General features: G+C 36.8%; 1 protein-coding gene across 3 annotated transcripts in view; it reads right to left on the bottom strand.

Moving 5' to 3' along the window:
* Positions 1-2253: 2253 nt before the first annotated feature.
* The window catches only part of LOC147406736 (uncharacterized), a 53835-nt gene continuing 33706 nt past the window's right edge, over positions 2254-22382 (bottom strand). For all 3 annotated transcript variants that reach the window (XM_086434912.1, XM_086434914.1, XM_086434913.1), the window contains 10 exons: positions 21320-21416; positions 21169-21238; positions 20902-21078; positions 19779-19901; positions 16819-16902; positions 16449-16633; positions 15316-15454; positions 15184-15243; positions 13441-13512; positions 2254-2633 (listed from right to left, as the gene is read on the bottom strand). In XM_086434912.1, the coding sequence (XP_086291038.1) occupies positions 2520-2633; positions 13441-13512; positions 15184-15243; positions 15316-15454; positions 16449-16633; positions 16819-16902; positions 19779-19901; positions 20902-21078; positions 21169-21238; positions 21320-21416 (1121 nt within the window). In that variant the 3' untranslated portion in view covers positions 2254-2519. The remainder of the gene's footprint in view (positions 2634-13440; positions 13513-15183; positions 15244-15315; positions 15455-16448; positions 16634-16818; positions 16903-19778; positions 19902-20901; positions 21079-21168; positions 21239-21319; positions 21417-22382) is intronic.

The raw sequence follows: 22382 nt of genomic DNA, 5'->3' as shown, positions 1-22382 counted from the left end.
TCCCTGGACAAGACGGTGAAACTGAGTTTTGAAACCATGGTTTGGAGCCAAATTTGAAATTTTAATGCCAAGTTTTATACTGCTCTTAAGCTTTTGATAACTTTTTGTTAATAACCGAGGTATCCTTGTAGATAGCGGACTGGGCCTGTATCTGAGTTTAGCACAATCCATAGACCATGGCTAATCTCAGGGCATGTGCGACGCCCGCACATCACTCACACACACGGTAAGTGAGGGTGCTCTCTCATGAGGTTTGGACAACTATTTGGTGTGTCAAGTCATTCTGTTAGGGATGCAGTTCTGGCTCTCAAGCCCCATTATGAAGCTTTGGGAGCTGATCGTTCTCCAATACCTACTAAAAGCACATTGAAATCCATTTTCATAAAGTAGGAAATCTGCTCTTTATGAAGAACCTTACTCCAATGGTCAATTTTTTATCCTGAAAGATATAACTATATGTTTAATTGAGAGAAGATGGTGAAGGTGACCTGGAATTACATATTGGACCAAATGAGTCTTGAAAAAAGATGCCCTTGAACTAATATCTAACAGTGAAGATAAAATTCAAGAAGCCAATAATAATAGTTCCTGATTCCTTTCCAATACACCAGAGCAGATCAAATCTTTTTGAAGTTTATAAATAGATATTAAACATTCACATCGTCCAAAATAATAATTATAATGAAAATTATGGACGACTATTGCAACCAGAAAATAATAGTGGAATGAAAAATTAAAATGACGTTACAACTACATTATTCATTCGAAACCTTTTCGATATATGAAATTTTAGGTGTTAAAAATATATCAAGTAATTATTATATTTTATTTTTATTAGGATATGCATTGATTAGTCAAGTCATAGCAAGATTGAGAACTCCAATCAAGTTATAAACATAACATGTGATTTTGAACATGAGTTACCAAAATTAGTCTTAGTATTTAGGAAAAATTACTTAAAGGACCTGGACGGAGGGAATTTTTTCTAATTGGCAAAAATTTCTTTTCTAATTGGTCTTTGAATTCCACTCATCACATTTTTCACAATTGAATGCTTTAATTGTTTGATCTCACTGTTTTCGTCCAAAAAAAATTAGATTTTTGACATTTCAATCAAGTTTCAAACTCCATTCCGTCAAAAATGATATAAGAAGAAAGAAGAAGTCATTTTCAAGGATTTTTTCAAATTTTTTGAAGACGTATGTAAAAAATTAAGATTTTTTTTTTCTTTTTTAATAAAAATTGATCAAGGATGGTTTTTTTTATATTTGAAATCATTTAGACAAGTTATTATCTCAAGTTTTTAGTTGATTTTTCAATGTTAGTAAAAAAAACTCAAAAAAATGAAGATGAATAAATTTTACCAATGTCAAGTTCATTTTTTATTGTCGAATTCAACATTTTTTAAAAGATTATCGAATTCAACCAAAAAATTGTAGAACTCGACAATAAAAAGGGCGAGTTCAATAATATAAATGTTTACCTTGACAATAAATAAAAAGTGGTGACCTCGACACTAAGAAGGAACCACTGAGAAATTAAAAAGTTTACTAAATAGACTAATATTTATATGAAGTTATAATTGTCTTGAAGGTGTTTGTCTCATACCATGCCCCAAGCCACGTGCCTTTTGAGAAAGAGACCTCATTCGTTATTTTTCTACATTTAATATTTTTAAAATATATATTATTATTTTTTTGTTATGTTTTTTCTATCTTCTATTTCTTTTCTTTTTTTACAACTCAGCATGCAAAATAATTTAAATATTTTAAAATAGATTTCACAGAAAATATAATATTATATAAATTTATTGAATCAATTTGACACAATAAGTTTTTTGTAATATTTAGTGTTGTTAGAGTGCAACTTGGTTTGGGTTGATTTGATTTTGAGTAAAATCAGAATCCAACCGACCAAGATCAGTTCTATTATATTAAAACCAAAATCGAACCGAACTGAGCCGATTTTAATTTGATTCGGTTCCATGGGTTGCCAAAAAAAAAAAAATCATCAATTAATTAAAACAATGCATTTTAAAATGAATTTTTGAATTGCACGAGAGCTGTACGGTAGCCATCCCAAAAATCTTTGGGTTAAGCCGATGATGATACAACAAAACTTGCAATTATTCAAAAAAATAATATGCTTCAAATCTTGTAGAAAACATTGCTTTACATTGACTCACCATTACATTGAAGATGTGGAAGAACAGAGATGAAGGCGTACATGCTAAAAGAGAGTAAGAGGCTGAGATTCTGAGCATAAATTTAATTATAAATAATGAAAATTGTGTGTTATTATTAGAATAATAAAGGAATGTATAATTAAGCTTGATTAACCTAATGTACATTGTACCTGTAAACCAGAACAAAAAGAGTCAAAGAGGTAAGTAGGGCCTCACCCCATAAACATTATATTACAGGGCCTTCTTTCTTGCTGCTTGAAACAATGGTAAGCCTCTCAAGTGACTAGATCAAGAATAAATTAAAAAAAAAAAAAAAAAACCATAATAAACCATGTTAGTTGCCAAAGCCAAAGGGCGATTTTCTCCTGCTCCCACCTTCTCCATACTGCTCGTTCCATTTCCTCAGCTCATTCATGCTTGTAGCATCATATGCAACTGACGCACCCACCTACTCAAAACCAAGGGGCAGTCATAAACAGGCAGATTTCCATAATTAGAGATTGAGCAGAAATGTTGAACTGCTCTTCTGCAATCCTGAATTTTTATATTTGATATGTTAAAAAAAATTCATTAAAACTGAAAGAGCTAGAGCCATAGTCACGAAAGTCGCCGTCTTTTTAAAAAAATTATGTTTAAATTACAGTTTTATAGGTTGTCAATTAAATCATGAAGTTTTGAAAAAACAAACGCATTTTAAATGAACTTCACGATTTAATCATCCAATTCTTGGAGGGTTTTTTCATTACGTGTTTTATTTTTTTAGAATTTAAAAAACCCCAAAGGATGTTTTAACAATTTAATACAAAATTAAAAGGTAATGTTTTAATAAAAATAACCTTCTCCAAAACTAAAATTGAACTCAAAACTCAGAAATCATAACAGAGCCGTAATTTTTTTCTTTTATGATATATTCTTATACTTTAAAATAGGATTTGATGATATAAATGATAACACCACTTAGTACCAAAAATTATGTTGTCCTAATACTAATTGGATTTTTTTTTTCCCTTCTCTCTCCTTTGCCGACTTATTCCCGAACCCCTGACTTGGTGACTATGGCTAGAACTGCAGCAATACTAAATTGCCCCTTCTACTGGATGGATGTGTTTTGACAAGATACGATCGGAAATTCAATGCAAGAGCCATGCAAATTTTTATTGTTTGTTCTTCCAAAGTCAAGAAACTGGTGCAAGTTTAGAGCCAACCTAAATTTGTGAAACTTTTAAAGCAACATTTCCCATTATTGAGTGCTTAGGAAATGCTCTCAGCCACAATGAAGAGGTACTGTTCGTGGATTTGGCAGTATTCCAATTAGTTTTAAGATAAAAAAGGTTAAAGTATACTATAGTATGGTGGAGTGCACATTGGGTTTATGCTTTGTATCTTATGATAAGAACATGTATGGATACAGAGATTGAGTTATGCATCAACATGCCTGCCCTGGACCCAAATAAAACTATCTCCCCATAAAAGAAAAGAAAGAAAAAACTATTTTATCTAACAAAATTGAGGACAATAATTTTCTAAACCCAAGCAGCTAACATAAAATTATCAATTTTTTTAAACAATGACATACAATGAATCCAGAACCTATATTTCAATTTATCAGTGGACTAAGATAAATTGGATTAAGAGAAGAATACATACAAAAGAATAATGCTGAGGGAAAAGGGAAGGCTCAAGACAAGGTTAGGTACAATTCATAGCATTGGTCAATTTGTTATTGGACTATATAAATTGAATTAAGGGAAGAATACACAAAAAGGAACAATGTTGAGGGAAAAGGAAAGGCTTACAACAAGGTCAGGAAGAATTCATAGCATTGTTTAAATTATTAGTGGACTGATACAAACTAGGGGTGCAACTTAATTCAGTTCAAACTGAGAACCGAACCAATCCGTGAGTTTTGGATTGGGTTGGTTCGGTTTCGGATTAAAAAAAATTAAGAACCGATAGATTCGGTTCGGTTTTCGGTTCAAGGTTTGTAAATAACCGAACCAAACCAAGAACCGAACCAAAATAATTTTTAAAAATAAAAAACAAAGAAAGCCCTAACCCTCTTTACTCTCTCTCTCTCTCGTCTCTCGTCTCTACGACGGCTGCAACCTGCAACGCGGCAATCTCTCTCTCTCTCTCGTCTCTCTGCGACGACTAGTGCCTCTCTCTCTCTATCGTCTCTACGACTTGCAACAGCCGGTGCCTCTCTCTCTCTCTATCGTCTTTGCAACCTGCAATGACCGGTGGCTCACTGCCCCTCTCTCTCTCTCTCTCTCTGCAACGACTGGTGCCTGTCTCTCTCTACCGCCTCTACGACCTGCAACGACCGGTGCCTCTCTCTCTATCTCTCTATCGTCTGTGCGACCTGGAACGACCGGTGCCTCTCTCTCTCTCTTTCTACGGCTACGAGTTGCCTGTAATTGCGTCAACGATGGTTCATTTCTCTCTCTCTCTCTCTCTTAAGCTGCAAAAACAGATGAGAGAGATAAGGGAAGATTCGATCGGAAACAAGGGAAAGAGGCAACCCATGGGATCGAACCGAACCAAACCGAATTAAGTTCGGTTTGGTTCTAGATTAATTTGGTTCGGTTCTGGTTCTCATATAATAGAACCGACTTGGTCGGTTTGGTTCTGATTTTACTCTAAACCGAACCAACCCGAACCAAGTTGCACCCCTAACACAAACTGAATTAAGGGAAGATATGTACCAAAAGGACAATGCTAAGGGAAAAGGAAGGCTTAAGACAATTCCATGTATGATTCATGGAGTTGGTGAGTGGTACCTCTAGCAGTTTTTCAAAAGCTTAAGACGCCTTAGGCAAAGAAACCCCCTATCTCCTTTTCTTTTCAATACTGTGGCTGAGACACTTGGAAGATTGGTGAGTAGGGCAATTGAAAGGGGTAGTTTTCTTGCCTATTACCCAATGAAAGAAGACCAATGATTTCTCACCATCAATTTGCTACGACACTCTAATTTTTGTGGATGCTTCCCTTATTCAGCTTAGATTCGTTAGAGACTTATTATATTGCTATGAGATGGTGTCTGTTATTGCCATTAACCTGTTAAAAAATAAGGTCTTTGGGGTTAGGGTCACGCCTTTTAGCCCCCGAATTAGCTAGAGTACTGGGGTGTGAGGAGGACAATTTCCCTTCTCACTATCTTGTTCTCCCTGTAGGTCCTCTCCATACAAATAGAAGACAATTTGGGATCCTATTATGGAAAGAGTGGAAATTTAAGTTCTTATTGAAAGGGGTTAAATTAACTCTAACGAAAAGTAACTTAGTGAGTACTCCAAACCATTTTTGTTCCTTATTTCAATTCCTAGAAGTGTGGCAAGGTGCCTAGATAAGTTTTCTCGTGAAACCTTCACCATCTAATTACTAGACACCAACTTCGCTTGCAGAACCACCACCTAACAGCGCCCCCCCCCCCCCCCTCCAAAAAAATAAATAATAAATAATAAAAATAAATAAATAAATAAAATTAAAAATACTAAGCACTTACTTGTGACCAGTGTTTTCAGAGGTGTAAGCCTCGAGGCGCGCCTCAAGGCAACGCACACCAAAAGGGCACCAAGGAGTTGGGGTGATGCGACCAAACATCTAAGTGTGGTTGAGGCGTACGGCTTATTGCAAATAATGTTTACTGTTTAGTGTTTTTATCTTCTATTATTTGTACAGGCGTTTACGTCCATTTACTCTTTTATATATATATATATATATATATATATATATGGGTAGCATTCGGAGGCCCTAAAGAGAGCCAAACATTTTTCAATGTATGGGTTAGAGGTTTTGGAATGAGCTGATTTTTTTTTTTAGGATGATCTCTATGATGAGGAGATCATCCTCACCAAAAATCAGCCAATTCTAAAACTTCTAACCCCATCAAAAGTGGTTTACAAAAATTGGATGGTCCACAATTCTTCAACTTGTAAAATAGGGTTAGAAATTTCAGCCCATTTTGAAACTTCTAACCTCTATTTTCAAAAAGAGCCTCCGAGCGCTTCCTGATATATATATATATAGGACTTGACAATCACTTTCTACAATTCTTTTTGGTATCAGAGCCCTAGAGGACCCATCGTCCCCCCCTCTTTGGGTTCCTTCTTCGATTGTTTTTTTAGGACCTTGAAGTCTCTCCCCTTCTCTTTTCTTCTCTTCTCAACATCTCTGGATCTTAAGACCTAATAACCTAGGTACAACTTCATTAGAAGGTCTCCCCTTCGGGGGATTTTTCTTATTCATATTCCCTTAATCGAGTGTTGCGATAGGACTTCTATTTTTCTTCCACATGCTGCGACAGGTTTCTGCGTTGTGTTTTTACCCTATGTTAGAATTTGTGCCTGTGATAAGGCTATTTGTGTGACGTCTAGATCCAACGATAGGCTTCTGCCCTGCTCCACCCTGTGACAGCAAACAGCCCCTGTTAGGCTGTGTTCTGCCCTGCGACATCAAACAGCCACTGTTTGGCTGTGTGCAGCCCTACGATAGCACCTAGGGCAGTTTTTTGTGACTTGCGACAGCAAACAGCCACTGTTTGGCTGTGTACCCGCGACAGCACCTAGGGTAATCCCTTGTGCCTTGTGACAGCAACCAGTGCTGTCTTTGACTGTGTAGAACCCCCTGACAGTGGCTAGGGACCCTGCGGCAGCGGCTAGGGACCTGCGGCAGCAGCTAGGACCTCTGTTTGGTGGTGTGAAGTTCTCTATAGCACCTAGAGTGACAGTGTTGGCTTGCGGCAGCAGCTAGGCTGAATTTTTTGTGGTTGGTTTGCCTTGTGACAGCTACCATAGTTGCTTGCAATAGTTCTTCGTTCTTTGATCGAAATTATTAGAGATCTCCCTTCAAGCCAAAGTTTCTTCCTTCTTATTTGTAATAAGCAATGACGTCGCATCAAGAGACCAAGTACTCCAACACCATTCTTGGAGCAAATTCCTCAGCCCAATACATTACTAATGCTCTATTAAATGGTCGAAATTTTCAGTCCTGCTCTCGGTCTGTAAGACTTTATTTGGGTAGTAGAAGGATATCTGGATGGCTTTTGGGCACCATTAATAAGCCACCCCTTACTAATCCCAAAATTGAACAATGGGAGCTTGATAACTGCACCATTTTTTGTTGGCTTGTTAACTCCATGGAGTAGCGCATCTACACTATGTTCATGTTTCATGAGACTGCCTCCCCTTTGTGGTCAATCCTCACTCAGATATATACGCATGCTAGGAATGACTTAGGGGTTTATGAACTTTATTAAGACATTGCCTAGGCTACTCAAGAGACTCAAAACGTCGTTGACTACTTTGGACTTCTTCAGTCCCGTTGGGAGGAACCCTCTCACTATGAGTCTATGGCTGAGTTGTCTGCAGAGGCAGCCGGACATGTGGTTATGAGGATTGCTCGACATCAGACATACTAATTTCTCATGGCTTTACGTATTGAGTTTGAGGCATTTCAAATTCAGATCCTTAACACAGCCCCTTTACTTTATTTATTTGAGACATTTGCGACCATTGAAAGTGATGAGCGTCTTTGTCGTGTAGTTCCTTCTTAAACAAAGGCCCCTGACATTATCTCTACTCCAGCTACAGATCAGATGGCTTTAGAAGCCAATTTGGGTTTTTTTGACTCTCGTACTCAGGGATCTAGGAATCGAGGTCGTGGAGGCCGTGGCCATGGTAAAGAAAGTGGTCTTACTTGCAGCCATTGTGGGAAGATTGACAATGAGAAGGCTCGCTGCTTTCAACTCTATTCTCATTTGTTGTGATCTTCTGCCACCCCTTCTTTGGGACAGTTTGCTCCTCGTGCTACTGTTGTGGAATCATCATCAATTCCTCCTACTAATACGACACTATTAATTTACAACAACTTCAAACTCAAATTGTGATTATTATACGGGATCAAATCCATTCTCATACTCATTCATCTTCAACTGTCACCTGAATTACCATGCCCCCAAGTACATCTTCTGCATTTCATGTCACTCAGTTTGGCTCTACTCGCCTGACTTGGGTAATTGATTCTAGTGCCTCTGATTACATAACCGGTGAGTCTAGCCATTTTACTTCTTCTATTTTTCCTGATACTCATAAGGAGATTCGCCTTGCTGATAGCAAGGGTACCATCCCCTTATCCTCTGACTTTTCTCTTGATCCTGTGTTTCATGTTTTTAACCTATCTTTTAACTTCTTGTCTGTTAGTAATACTACTAAGTCTCTAAATTGCTCCGCAACTTTATTCTCCTACTCACTGTATTTTTCAAGACCTAACTTCGAGTAGGATTTTTGGCAAGGGGTATGAGAGGGATGAGTTGTACATGTTTGGATATCAACCAACTGCTGTTCCGACTTCTGTGCTTCCTCTCTCTGGGAGCCATTTTTTTTTCTCAAACTTCAGATTTATGGCATGCTCACTTAGGACATGCAAATTTTCAACACTTATGTTCTTTATTTCGTGCGTGTTTGATTTAACTTAAAAACGCTGCGTTTTACTACTTTTTAGCGTGAAAACGCAATTACGTGCCATGATGCGCGTTTAATTCAACTTCAAAAATCCGCGTTTCAAAGTTTTTAACGCAAATTTGTGTTTTTAATCGCAGTTTTGAGAAACGGATGAAAGGAGCTTCTCAAAATTGCATTTAAAAGCGCCGAAGTGAAATGATGTAAATACCCTTCATCGATCTCTCTCTTCTTCATTCAATGTAAGTCCGACTTTGTAAAATAGTAAAACCCAATCGATCTCTCTTCTTCGTTCAACCTAAACCCCACAGTAGCTGATGATCGCCATTAACGACCGTAGGCATCTCCGATCAACGCCATCGACTATAAATTGACGATGGCATCTCCGATCAAAAGCATAGATGCGATGTGTAGAGGAGTTTCAAAGATGCAAGAGATGATGGTTTGATCTAAGAAGAGTGGATCTTCTTGAAGTAGTTCAATTAAGGAGGTTACGCTCCCCTTCAAAGCTGCTTCACAAAGCTTTTTCTCCATTTTGAGATCTTTCTCTCTTGCTTTCGCTCTCTCTATTATGGATTCAAGTTCTACAGCATCATCTTTGAGAAGAAACTTTGAGAGTTGTTATTCGTACCTCATACTTTTACTTATTACACTCCAATTAAATATTTAAACGGTCTTGGTTTGACTCAAATTATAATTTTAACATCACAAAACATTATAACACTAGGCACCCATTTTTTTTTTACTTATTTATATTATTTTTTTAATCGGGTGAATCTCCCAGTCGTGCATTGAATATGACAAAATTATGGTTTCGATACATTGTTCATTTTTTATAGAATTATAATTTTTTTTTAATTAAAATAATTATTTTTATAATTTTTTAAAATTAAAATAAATTTTTTTATATAAATTTATTATATTCAATGTAATTATGTATTTATAAGGGTATTCTGATAATTTTTTATACATTCTGTGTGCACTATCAATCTTAAGGGTATTTTGATCATTTTACCCTAATACAGTAGAATCCAGAAGCTGTATCAAACAATAATTACCAAATTCTGGTAAACAACACAACACGTTTACAAAGCTTTATCAAACAAGCTTTTCAATGTTCCAGCGTTTTACAATTGTTTCTGACAGCAGATTCTAGTAGATGAATCAAATGGGGCCCTCCTGTTTTAAAATTTTCTTGTAGTAAACACAAGTTTTAGTGCTCTGTGTGTGAGCTTTCTAAATACACATACTTCTTATATTCCTCGCATGCATCGATTAAAGCAATATTTGATTTAATTCATTTTGATGTGTGGAGACCTTCCTCTGTTACTATTTTTTATGGTCATAGATATTATGCTACATTTATTGATGACTATTCTCATTATACTTGGGTTTACTTGATGCATTCTTAAAATGATTTTTAATAATTTTCTTAAAATGATTCAGGCTCAATACAACATCACTGTTAAATCTCTTAGGTTTGATAACAAGGGGATATATTTTTTATGGGATTCGATCCCATCTTCATGAGTATGATATGCTTCACCAGTTGACTTGTCCCTATACTCCTGAACAAAACGGGGTAGCGGAACCCAATAATCGCCACCTCATAAACATTGTCCGTTATCTTCTTCGAGAGATGCATGCTCCTAAGTTATATTGGAATATGACAATCCTCATTGCAGTTTTTCTTCTTAACCGCGTTACGAGTCGCATCTTAGGGGAACAAGTGCCTCTTCATGTTCTTCGACCTAATAGCATTCTCTTCCCCATTACACCTCGAGCTTTGGGTGCACTTGTTTTGTTTGCGAAAGGATCCCTCATCGCACGAAATTGTTAAAGTCATTCGGTATGTTTTCTTAGGTTTCTCGTCTATGTCAAAGGTATATTGTTGTTATGATTTCATTTCTCATCGTGTAATTCATTCTTTGGATGTCACCTTTTTCGAAAATGTTCCCTACTACTGTGCTATATCTTCTTTGCAAGATCCCTATATGATTTTCTCTCCATCTCCATCTTCGTCACCACTGCAGGTTTACTCTCGTTACTCTCATCCCTCTCCAATCTCCTCCTTGGACTCAGGTATACCCTTGCCGACACCTACTCCTATTCCTTCTATTTCTGACTCTCACTTGCCTATTGCGCTTCACAAAGATAAGCATGGGTGTGTTACCAATCATCCTATTGACAAGTTTGTTTCCTATCAGTGACTCTTTCCCTCTTATCAAGCCTACTTTGTCGCTATTGATTCTATTCGAGTTATTTGATCTATATTAGAGGCGTTGCTAGATCCTCAATGGACTAAAGTCATGACTGCTGAGATGGATACTTTGTAGAAAAATCACACCTAGAAACTTGTTCCCCTTCCATCTGGGGAGCGGATTATTGGTTGTAAATGAGATTTCATTATTAAATATCACGCAGATGGCACTGTTGATCGGTACAAGGCACGACTCGTTGCTAAGGGTTTTACCAAGATTTCAGGAAAAGATTTTAGTGCTACATTTGCTCCTGTAGCCAAACTCTCAATAATTTTCTTCTTTATCTCTTTAGCTGCATGTCACTCGTGGCCCATTCATCAACTCGATGTAAATAATGCTTTTCTGAATGGTGATTTAACTAAGATTTTTTACATGTACCCCCTCTTAGGTTTCGTCTTCAAGGGGAGAATTCAGGGAAGGTCTGTCGTCTTCTCAAATCTCTATATAGCTTGAAGTAGTCCCTGCAAAACTGGTTTCAGAGTTTCTCTGAGATTATTTTATTTATAAAATTTTCTTTATGCCACTCAGATCATACTTGCTTTGTTCGTCAAGGAGTGGATGGTCGTTGCATCATTGTTTTGGTTTATATGGATGATATTACCATGACTGGAGATGATGCACAAAGGATTGACAGAGTAAAGTAAAGATGCAATTAGATTATGCTTTTGAAGTTAAGGACTTGGTTCCTCTCAAGTACTTCTTGGTATAGAAGTAGTCCGTTCTTGTAATGGTATTTTGCTATCTTAGCGTAAATACACATTGGATCTTCTTCGGGATACTGGGATGCTTGGTTATCATCCTGCCTCCTCACCTATAGATCATAATCATCTTTATGCCGAATTTGGTGATTTTTTAACTGATCATTCTTATCAGAAACTCGTAGGCCGTCTGATTTATCTGACTAACACTAAATCGGATTTGACATTTGCGGTTAGTGTAGTCAGTTAGTTCATGCATGCTCCACGCACCTTTCATCTTGATGTCGTTTGTTGTATTCTTCACTACTTGAAGTCTCGTCCTAGTCTTAGATTTTTTTACTCGTCTACTACTCAGTCATATTTGTCCTGTTTCATTGATTCTGACTATACTGGTTCTGTTACAAATATGAGATCTACTTATGATTTATGTGCTTTCCATGGTGGTAACCTGATCTCATGGAAAAGTAAGAAACAAAATGTTGTTTCCCGTTCATCTGCTGAAGCTGAGTATCAGGCTATGGCCTTTGAAACTTGTGAGTTTATTTGGCTTAAATCCTTACTGATGGAGCTTGAATTTCCTCTCTAGTTCTTCCACTTTATTTTGTGATAACAAGTCTACCATCATGCTTGCCTCTGACTTAGTTCTTCACGAAATGACCAAGCATATAGAGGTTGATGTTCCCTTTCTCAGGGAGAAAGTTCGATCTGGTGCTCTTCAAACGGTCTTTGTATCTTCTTCAAATCAGCTTGCCGATATGCTTACTAAGTCTGTTGGTCTTTCTGTCACTAACTCTCATCTTGTCAAGCTAGACTTAATCGATATATTTGCCCCAACTTGAGGGGAAGTATTGCCAATAATGATTACTATTTAATGTTTTTCTGTTTTTCTATGTACGTTACGTCCATTTACTCTTTTATTAATATATATATATATATATATATATATATATATATATATATATATATATATATATATATATATATATATATATATATATATATGTCAAGCTCTCATTATGAGACTTGACAATCACTTTCCACAATTCTTCTCGCCTCAACTGAGGCGCAAGTATTTGTGTTGAGGTGTAAGCCTCAGATGTAAATCTTTTTTTAAGTTGGGACTATCTTTGGAATAACTAGGTTGGGAGTCATAGGATTCATTTGATTGGATGAAATTCAATTGGCACCCTAGAAAGGGATAATGGTCTGAGGAGACAGGTTGTTCATCAGATAAAATATAAACCTGTTCGGAAAATCGTAATGGAGGTTTGGTTACAAGAAGGGAAACTTGTGGAAGCAGCTGATTAGATAAAAATAACGTTCTACGAATTCAGGTTAGGATCTCATACAAGTACAATGTTTGTTAGGGAATTCTAAATGTTAATAAATGAATTCAGAAAGTGAATCGGCTTAAAAGTAAGAAAGGGTGACAAGGTCCAATTTTCCAAATATTGCTGTTGTGGTGAATTCCCCCCTAGAAGTTCCATTTGGAGAGTTGTATGTGCTTCTGATATAAAATAAGACACTTCAGAAATTCATTGTGTGGTATGAGGGTGATCTTTCTAGGAATTTTGGCTTCAGGAAAAGCTTCAATGACTGGGAAATTGACTCTCTGGCTTGCCTATTTAGTCACATCTATGAGAATCCAATAGTTCCTTCAAATGAAGGTATTCGGGTGTAGACCAGTATGCCTCATTTAGTAATATATTGGAAAGTAAAGAGAAGAAATTTTCTGAAGACACTCTTTTGGCCACAACATTGGACATGAATTATGTAGCTATTTCCTAAGATGCCTCATTTAATAATAATTAAGGTAATCAAGGGAAAAGAACTTTGTATACCTTCGCTTTTGCTTGAATAAAATCCTCCAAATACAGCGGTCTTAGTACTGGAGCTACAATGTTCATGCCCACCTGAAGAAAAGATGGTGATTAGGCATTAGACCAATGACCAAATCATAGAAAGTTCAGTTCATAACCATTTCTTGTATTGAAGGTGGTCGGTGGCAGCACACACATGATTAGCTATGACTTCCAAACAAATCCTCGACAATACGATACCATTATGAAAATATTTTAGTCAGAAAAGAGTATTTAAATGTTAAATTACAACTTCCAAGAAACATGGGAGGAAAAAGTCTTCACTCTGATTTAATCACATTTTAGTGCAAATATTTTTGTCTTTTTTTCTTTTTCGATAGAGTATCAACTGTTTGTTCAGGTTTGGATTGGACATCGTTTAGTAGGAAAGGTAGTGCAAGGGAGAAGGGAGTAAATGTTAGGATGGAAATGATGACCCACAGTATCAGAGTGTAATTTTAGAGAGGTAATCAGAGCTGCTCTAATATCTGATTTTCCAGGACAACAAGAACCGATCAGATTCGCAGCATGTGCCCACCCACCTTTATTCGCAGCTGTCCCAGATTTTTTACCGTTGCCAACTGAACTAATTTTTGGGTATTTCATTGTTGATTATGCAGCCAAAGAAGCAATGGTGTGTACCAACTTTAGATGCATCTAAGGTACATGGCTAGACCATATTAGGCTCCTCACAAAACAGAGATGTGGCTTCAACTTTAAAAAAAAAAGTGGGTGATTGTCACACATCTATTATTAGTAGTATCTGAGCTTGTTAATTTTAATATTTGGAGTCTTTGGCTCAATTATATTTTGAGAAATTCAAATTAACAAAGAGTTCATCCATCTCACTGAAGTATTGGCCACATAGCACATGTTTAAGAGTTTTTTTTTCCGTTCTCTCATCTTTGAAAGGAAACCACAACAGTTGCAACATGTCAGCTTCCTCATAGGATACATCACCCAAGGGGCTTAAATGGGGGTCTGACATTATCAATCTATTGAATATTAGTGCATTAGTGTTTAGGGCCAACAACAAGAGTAATATCTATTTCTGGTCATAGTATTGTCTATACACCATTTATAAAGGCTGCTTCTATTTCTTCTTTGATTAAAAAAAAAAATAGAGTAACTGTTCTATAATTTTGGATGATTTTGAAGCAGTAATCAATTATTTGCATACACAATACGAGTAAAATAGCCTGTATTGCCCCACACAGTTACGAGTTTTTTGTGATCACTAAGCATTTTCATTTTCAGGAATTTTTCCAGTAAACCCATGGGGGATAAAGATCAGGTCAGGAATGTGTAGAGGAAGAATTGAAGGGTTCTTCAATGAACAGGAGAACTCACAGAAATGATGGTTCTTCTTCAATCATCAAGAGCATTTGGTAAATGCCTGGCTGACCAGTTGCATTAAATATCTAATTAAAGAAAAAATTGAGTGCATGCATGTATAATCATGGTTTTAAGTCCATCTCAGAATGTCTCATACGTCTAGGGTTTGACAGAGACCACTTATGTCAAAACATCCATTTTCTTTTGGAATGTCTCGATTTAGACAATCTCAATTTTCTCTTGACAAACAATGCCTCGAGACAAGACTAAAAAGTTAAAACCTGTCTTGCACCAGTCCATGAGGAGGCGGCAAGTTTGGGTCAGTGTCTTAAAAATATGATTCAGAAACAGAGGACAGTAAGATCGGGCATGTAAGTTCAAGGCCCATACCTTCTTTTCTTCTTCAAGAAGTTCTTGGATGGGCCTATATGCTGCAGCAGTACAGAGGTTCTGCACAAGAAGAAAGTATAAAAAAAAACAAGCATAGACACCCTGAAAGCTCCTAAATAATTACGATGTTACCTTCAAATCGCTCCCAGAGTATCCTTCAGTAGCATTGGCAAGTTCGTCATATTTGAAACCCAATTCTAGGTTTTCTTGGGAAAGAAATATTGTTAAAATTTTCACTCGGTTCGCAGCATCTGGTAAATCTACATATATCCTGCAAACAAAACTCAACATAGCTGTAACTTGTAAGCACAATTCTTTTTTTGATAAGTTAAATATTTTATTGATAAAGAAAAAAAGGTGTCAAGGTGATCCCCAGAATACAACAAAAACTTATCAAAGAAGAGCAAAAAAAATACAACCCCCTAGTCAGCCTCCAAATTACAAATATGACCCCACCTTACAACAAAATCCTCAACGGAAATCCCTTTAAATTCTTTGAAAATCTTTCCCCCAAAAAAAACCACCACCCCAGAATTAATGAGACAAGATCCTGCAACGAAAGCTCCTTCCCCTCAAAAGTGTGTTTGTTTCTCACCTTCCATAACCCCCAGCAAATGACGAAAGGAAGAAGGCTCCATAAAATACGCTTGAAAGCTCTGAAGGAAACACCCCAACACACCCAAGACTTGAAAAGATCCCTGACTGACCTTAGAAAACAACCAACCAAGCCAAAGAGACTGAGGAAATGTACGCAATGCAACAGAATATGATCGGCAGACTCCTCGTTCGTAATACATAGCAAACAACAATTAGGAGTATCGAAACCTCTCTTGATCAATTGGTCCAATGTGGTTAATTTGGTCCAGAGTTGTGGTACTAGTATTGGTAATAACATCTAAAGATGAAAGAAGACTGAGCTCACAGACAGGGTGTGGAGTTGGCAATGACACGCACACACAATATATCTCCTAAATTATGAATTAATCTAATCACATGAGAGCAACCATCGGAGGCATAGAATATTGATCAGACATTTGCTGAATTTTTTTCACAATCTAAAAGAAAATGATAACATCAAATGGATAGACATGCATCATGGAGACCCTCTCTCCAAGATGGAAGTCATCAATAGATGGGCGCAGAACCACTGCCTGCATGCTAAGAATTATATTATTCTGTGTATAAACAGTAAACTCGGTGGAACACACAACTATGGATTTAGTCAAAGATTGAATTGGGAAGCACATGCATGTCAACAATCTTACCTTCTTGGCAAGCGGCGGATGACAGCATCATCAAGGTCGAAAGGTCTATTCGTAGCACCAACAATGAGGATTCTTTGACTGTCTTTTGTCCTCAGTCCATCCCAAGCTGCCATAAATTCATTCCTCATTCTTCGAGTTGCCTCGTGCTCAAATGAACCACCACGGGCACCGAGTAAACTGTCAACCTATATGGATGAAATCAAAAGACTAAGAGAAACAATTTCTTGTGATATAGTGAAGAAAGTGATCCTGAGGGGAAAAATAACAAAGTTACAGATTGAGAATGTCCTTAATAAGAAGCTTCCCTAGAATAAGATCTGTGCATAATGTATGCAGCTACTAATTTAATTTGCTATCCTAAAATCCTCACCTCATCAACAAATATAATTACAGGGGAAAGTTTGCTGGCAAAGGAAAAAAGAGCCTTGGTAAGCTTTTCGGCATCTCCAAACCACTGATTCAGAACAAATGGAAAAAAGAACAGTTAATATATCTTACTTGCATAACAGGAACAATCATCTGATCAAAATAAGAACCATGATTATCAGTCAAATGGACTACTAGCAGTCAAGTTAAACAGTGAACCACACAATTAGGCTCAATTCAACCTAAAATACAACCTTTGTCCCGTGCTCCTCAAAACAAAAATTATTTTTGCCAGATCTTGTGAAGTCCCTAGTAGTGTTTAGAACATCTGAGCCATTATGCTTAAATATTCAGATTAGATTTCCTCATTGTGCTTACATAATTCACATAATTTTTGCTACGTAACAAAACATTTATTTAGAAAGCTAAAGACTTATTCAGGGAGAGAATTCTCTATGCATGAAGAACCACAGTTTAAACCTTGATTTGCAAGATGATCAGTTCAATGGCTGAAGCAAAAAAAGAATACTTATGTACAAAGACGTTTTATACTTTTGATTTGCAAGAACATTGACTAGATGCTAAACATCTAACAAATTGGTTAAACACCAAAAGGGAAGAATATAAGACGTGGTGTATGACAATCTCACAATCTTCACAACTCCCTTTCATAGGTACCAAGGAATGGTTGACCACATAAGCAAGATGGTGGGTAATCATTCACTTCACATGCTCCAAGGCAGGCTAATCATTACGTGAATACTAGAAAATTTGACATAAAAATTTGACGGGCCAAGGCCCACGAATTTTAGACATTAAATTTTGACGGTCTAGGACCGTCGAAATTCTTGATGTTCCCAGATTTGATGGCTTAGAACTGTCGAATTTCTCTCATCCTTCATTAATTTGATAGTTTCGGCCTGTCGATTAAAAAAAATTTGACAATGAAAACTTTGATGCCAATTCAACCTCTTGGTCCGTCGAATTTTGTGAAATTTGACAGCCTAGAGCCGTCAAATTTGGGCTTTTCTCACATTGTGAATGTAATGCTCCAAGGACTTCACAACTCCCTTCCGTCAGTGTATTTAGGGTTGCCTTTGGGGGCAGGCTCAAGAAGTAAAGAAGTGTGGGATCCTATAGTGGAGAAGGTGGGGAAGAGATTGGGCTCGAGGAAAGCAAGGTCTCTTTCAAAATTGAGTAAATTAACACTGACCAAAAGTACCTTATCCGCTATACCGGTATATCAATTATTTTTATTCCCGTTACCTAAAAGTGTGGAGGTAAGATTGGAAAGGTTGATAAGGGATTTTTTGTGGATTGTCTCGGATGGTAAAAGGAAGTTCCATTTGGTGAAATGGAAGACAATTTGTTCGCCAAAAAAGAATGGGGGCTTAGGGATAAAAGGTTTTAAAATGAAAAATGTGTTATTACTAGGTAAATGGCTTTGGAGATTTAGAGAAGAAAGGGTGAGCTTGTGGAGGAAGGTTATTAGCGGGAAATATGGGGAGAAATTGTATGGATGGGATAGTAAGGAAGTGAAAACACCATATGATTGTAGTTTATAAAGGGGAATTATGAGTGTGTATCCAAAATTCAAAGAGTTGGTGGCTTTTAAATGGGGAAGTGGAGAGAGAATTCGTTTTCGGGAGGATAGTTGGTGTGGAAACTCTTCACTCTCTATACAATTCTCAAGGATCTATGTGTTGTCTTTGAAAAAGGAGATCACGATTGCTGATTTTCTGAACAACTCTATTAACGAGGGTGTATGGGATTTTGACTTTAGAAGGGATTTTAATGACTGAAAAATTCAAGAGTTGGCAAAGTTGATCTTCAAGCTTGACCAATCCTTCTCGGAGATGGTGGAGCCTGATATAAGGGCATGGACCTGTACGAAGGATAGAAAGTTTTCAGTAAGCTCATTCCTCGAGTCGATTTCACTGCAAGGTGCTCCCTTCCTTCCTAGTGGGTCCCATATGAGGTCACAAAATTCCATCAAAGGTATCTTTCTTAATTTGGTTGGCGGCATCGAATAAAAAGTGTGTTCCTTGTGTTTAAAAAGTGGGGCATCGATTCCTCATTTGTTGCTTCATTGTCCTTTGGTGTATAGGATTTGGATCCATTTCTTGTACCTATTCAATTGCTCTTGGGTGGTTCCTATCACAGTTTTGTCTCTTTTCCAAATTTGGCACAATAATCCTTTTGTGGGTAAGAAAAGGTTCTTATGGTCTATTACCCCCTTTGTGGTGTGTTGGGTGGTTTGGCAAGAAAGGAACAGAATAGTTTTCAATGGGAAGGAGACGGGGCTTCAAGATATTATCATGGAGGTGCTTGGCCTCATGTTTTTTTGGAGTAAAATGGAGGCGGATTTTAAAGGGGTGTTCTTTGATGATTTTGTACTTAGATGGGATGCTTTGTGTGATAATTATTTGCTTTCTTTTTAATTTGCATTGTATGCTGTTGTTGTACCTTGGCTGGTTATCTCAACCAGTCCTTCTATTCATACAATTGATCTACTTATCAAAAAGAAATGTAAGGGTGGATTCACCAGCAATGGATGTAAAAAACAAAATGGAGATATAGAATTTTTGCATACAAAAATCTCTTCCATAATTTTATAAGTATCTTTTATTAATACAGTGTATTTAGAAGGTTACGTCTCAGGGAAAGAGGAAAAAACAGTGAATCGAGAAATTAATAAATGCAAAAAAAGAATTCTATCATGGGTTTCAATTGCTTAGGAGTTGCTCTCTCCCTTCCTAGAAAAGCCAATAATCCAAGTGATAATAAATGAGTCAGCAACACATGAAAAGGAGCAACATTCTGACTGGAAACAGTAAGACCATCATAAATAAGGGCACATGGCTATCGCTTTGTTCACACCCTATTACTGGTGACATAATAGGCAGTCTGTCTGGCATGTGAACATTGAAATTAAATGGAGATAGAATCAAGACTTCATGGTACCTTTGATGTAAGGGTCGAACCAGTTATGCTAATAAAATTGGCTCCTGCTTCTGTTGCAAGTGCTTTAGCAAGAAGGGTCTTCCCAGTCCCTGGAGGGCCAAAAAGTAGTATTCCTTTGCAAGGCTGTTACCAATTTTACATAAATTTAACTCAGTCAAAAGCGCATTTCATGGGGCTATATATAGTTAGTTAGTTAATTAGCCTCTATGTACTACCCATAGTATTAAATTTCAACATGTTTCCATGAAATATACTGAAATGTTTCCATTTCCACAAGTTCCAACTCTAAATTTAATCGACAGTTTCTTTTTGTATATATTTGGTGGAAAACACTCTTCATTTCACGAAATATGCTGATGAATAGTGAATTTCGACTGAAATTATCAAATTTTAAGTATAAAAAATGCAATATTTCAGTGAAAATATTTCGATGAATAGTAAACTTTGATAATAAATTTTTTTTAATGAAACTGAAAATTTCTTTTAGAAAGAACATGTAAATTACACATAGTATTTACTAATAAAAATTACATATAAAATATTGTTGATATTCAATTTCGCACTCCATAGGATAATTTATTGTATTGTGATGACTTAATGAGTGTTTTTAATGCCTGTTTTATCATTTCCTACAGGGTCAATGTAAATTTCTTCAATATTTCTGTCATTTCCATCATTTTAAAAAATTGTATTAATTTCAAAACCGGTCGAATTATTTCCATTTCCAAACTAATTGAAATTTACGTTGGTACTACCTTATTCTTAGTCCCTGTTTGTATCTGGCATACGAATATCATGTTCGATTATTGAAAAATATCAGACCATTCTGATATTCCCAACTTCATGAAAATTGACTTGAAATTGGAAACATCTGGATTGACCCATCCAACCGATAATCAGGCCAACTTTTGATATGGTCAGTAATTTTGAAACAGAATGGTTTTGGATAGAGATGACTATCATAGTTATACAAACTCATTGTAGGGTATGACAATATTCATATGGGTTCCACGGGAAGAGTACAAATGCAAATAAGAACAAGAAGTATAGTCTAAGTCATATATATTACCACGATACCTAACAACTAGAAACAAGTGCAAAAGAAATACAAAGCAACATATACCCGCAATAGACTTCCACGAGAGAAAAGCTCTGGTCTCCTCATTGGGAGAGTTACAAGTTCATGTAGTGTCGTTTTAACATCCTCAAGAGCACCAATATCGTCAAACTTGACTCCAATTTCACCGGGTGCGACCACTGCTGAAAGGAAGTTGCTCTCATACTCATCCTTAGCAAGACTCTGTCATAATTCAAAGGTGTTAAAAATAAAAATGAGAACCATTCATTCTAATACATAATTTTGAAAGTCGACCAATTGGGAAATATATACCTTCAGACTTTGAGAAGGTTTCTTGGATATCATCTCTTGTTCCTTTAGCCTCGAAATTGCAATTTCCAGGCTTCACATGGAACATAACAGTAATCAACTAACAGTTGACACCAAAAAACAGTGACTAATAATATATACAAAGAGTAACTACCTTTCATGGGGCACATTCAACCTTTCCCCTTTTATAGAAGGAAGAAGGCAGGACGACAAGTAATGATTCCTAGCCCACCCAACGACTTGCTCGGCTTCTACATGAAAAAAAGAAACCAAAAATGCAACGGGGAAATAAATTTAATATGGTTATCAAACTTTCAACAAAAAAAAAAAAAGTAATACGGTTAGCAAGACATCTAAATCTCTTAATGATAAACTTGGGCACTTGAATTTTTTGTATAATCAGTTAATGAAGATTAACAGATTGTTAATCCCGAAGAAATAAATGTCAAATGAAAAGCACACAGCCGGTACACAAACTTAACCAACAAATACATAGTGAGTCAATAAATGTCAGTCTTGTCACGTTGTCAACAATACACACCCACCCACCCACCCCCCCCCCTCCCCCTGACCGCGCCTGCGCCCGCCCACCCACATATATATATATATATATTAAGGACCAACTATCTCTGTGGACCATATGTCAACGTGGTGCCCAACTACACCATCGGGTACCACATGTATGTAGAGCATAAAATTTATGAACTCTCTAAAAAACAGAATTGAAAACATAGATTTTTTTCACCGTTGGATTTAAATGTTAAATTTTAAATCTAGGATGTCAATGACCGTCCATTTTTAAACTAAAGATCTGGCGTCAAAACATGTTTTGTTTTTTTTTTTTTTTTTTTTTTTTTGGGGGGGGGGGGGGGGGGGGGGGGTTTCAAGCCCAATCTAGACCACAATCAAGAGGCTGAGTTGTGATTTGGAACAATGGCGCAGTCCACGTGGCCCAAATGTTGACCTCGGTCCATGCAACCTTTTCCCCATCTATATATATGGATCGGGTTCAAGAACCAATAACATAGCCAACGTGTTTTGTCCAATCTGGGCTAAAAGTTTCAGAATAGACTGATTTTTTGTGAGATTAATCTCTATGATGAGCAGATCATCCTCACAAAAAATCAGCCCATTCTGAAACTTCTAGCCCCATCAAAAGTGGAAAACAAATTAACGCCAAAAATTGACGGACCACAGTTCTTCAACTTGTAAACTGG

This window comes from Akebia trifoliata, chromosome 3, assembly GCF_017979445.1.
Source record: "Akebia trifoliata isolate Shusen 1 chromosome 3, ASM1797944v1, whole genome shotgun sequence".
NCBI lineage: Eukaryota > Viridiplantae > Streptophyta > Magnoliopsida > Ranunculales > Lardizabalaceae > Akebia > Akebia trifoliata.
Note: the sequence above shows the minus strand (reverse complement) of the source record. Positions and strands in the feature narration are given on the sequence as shown.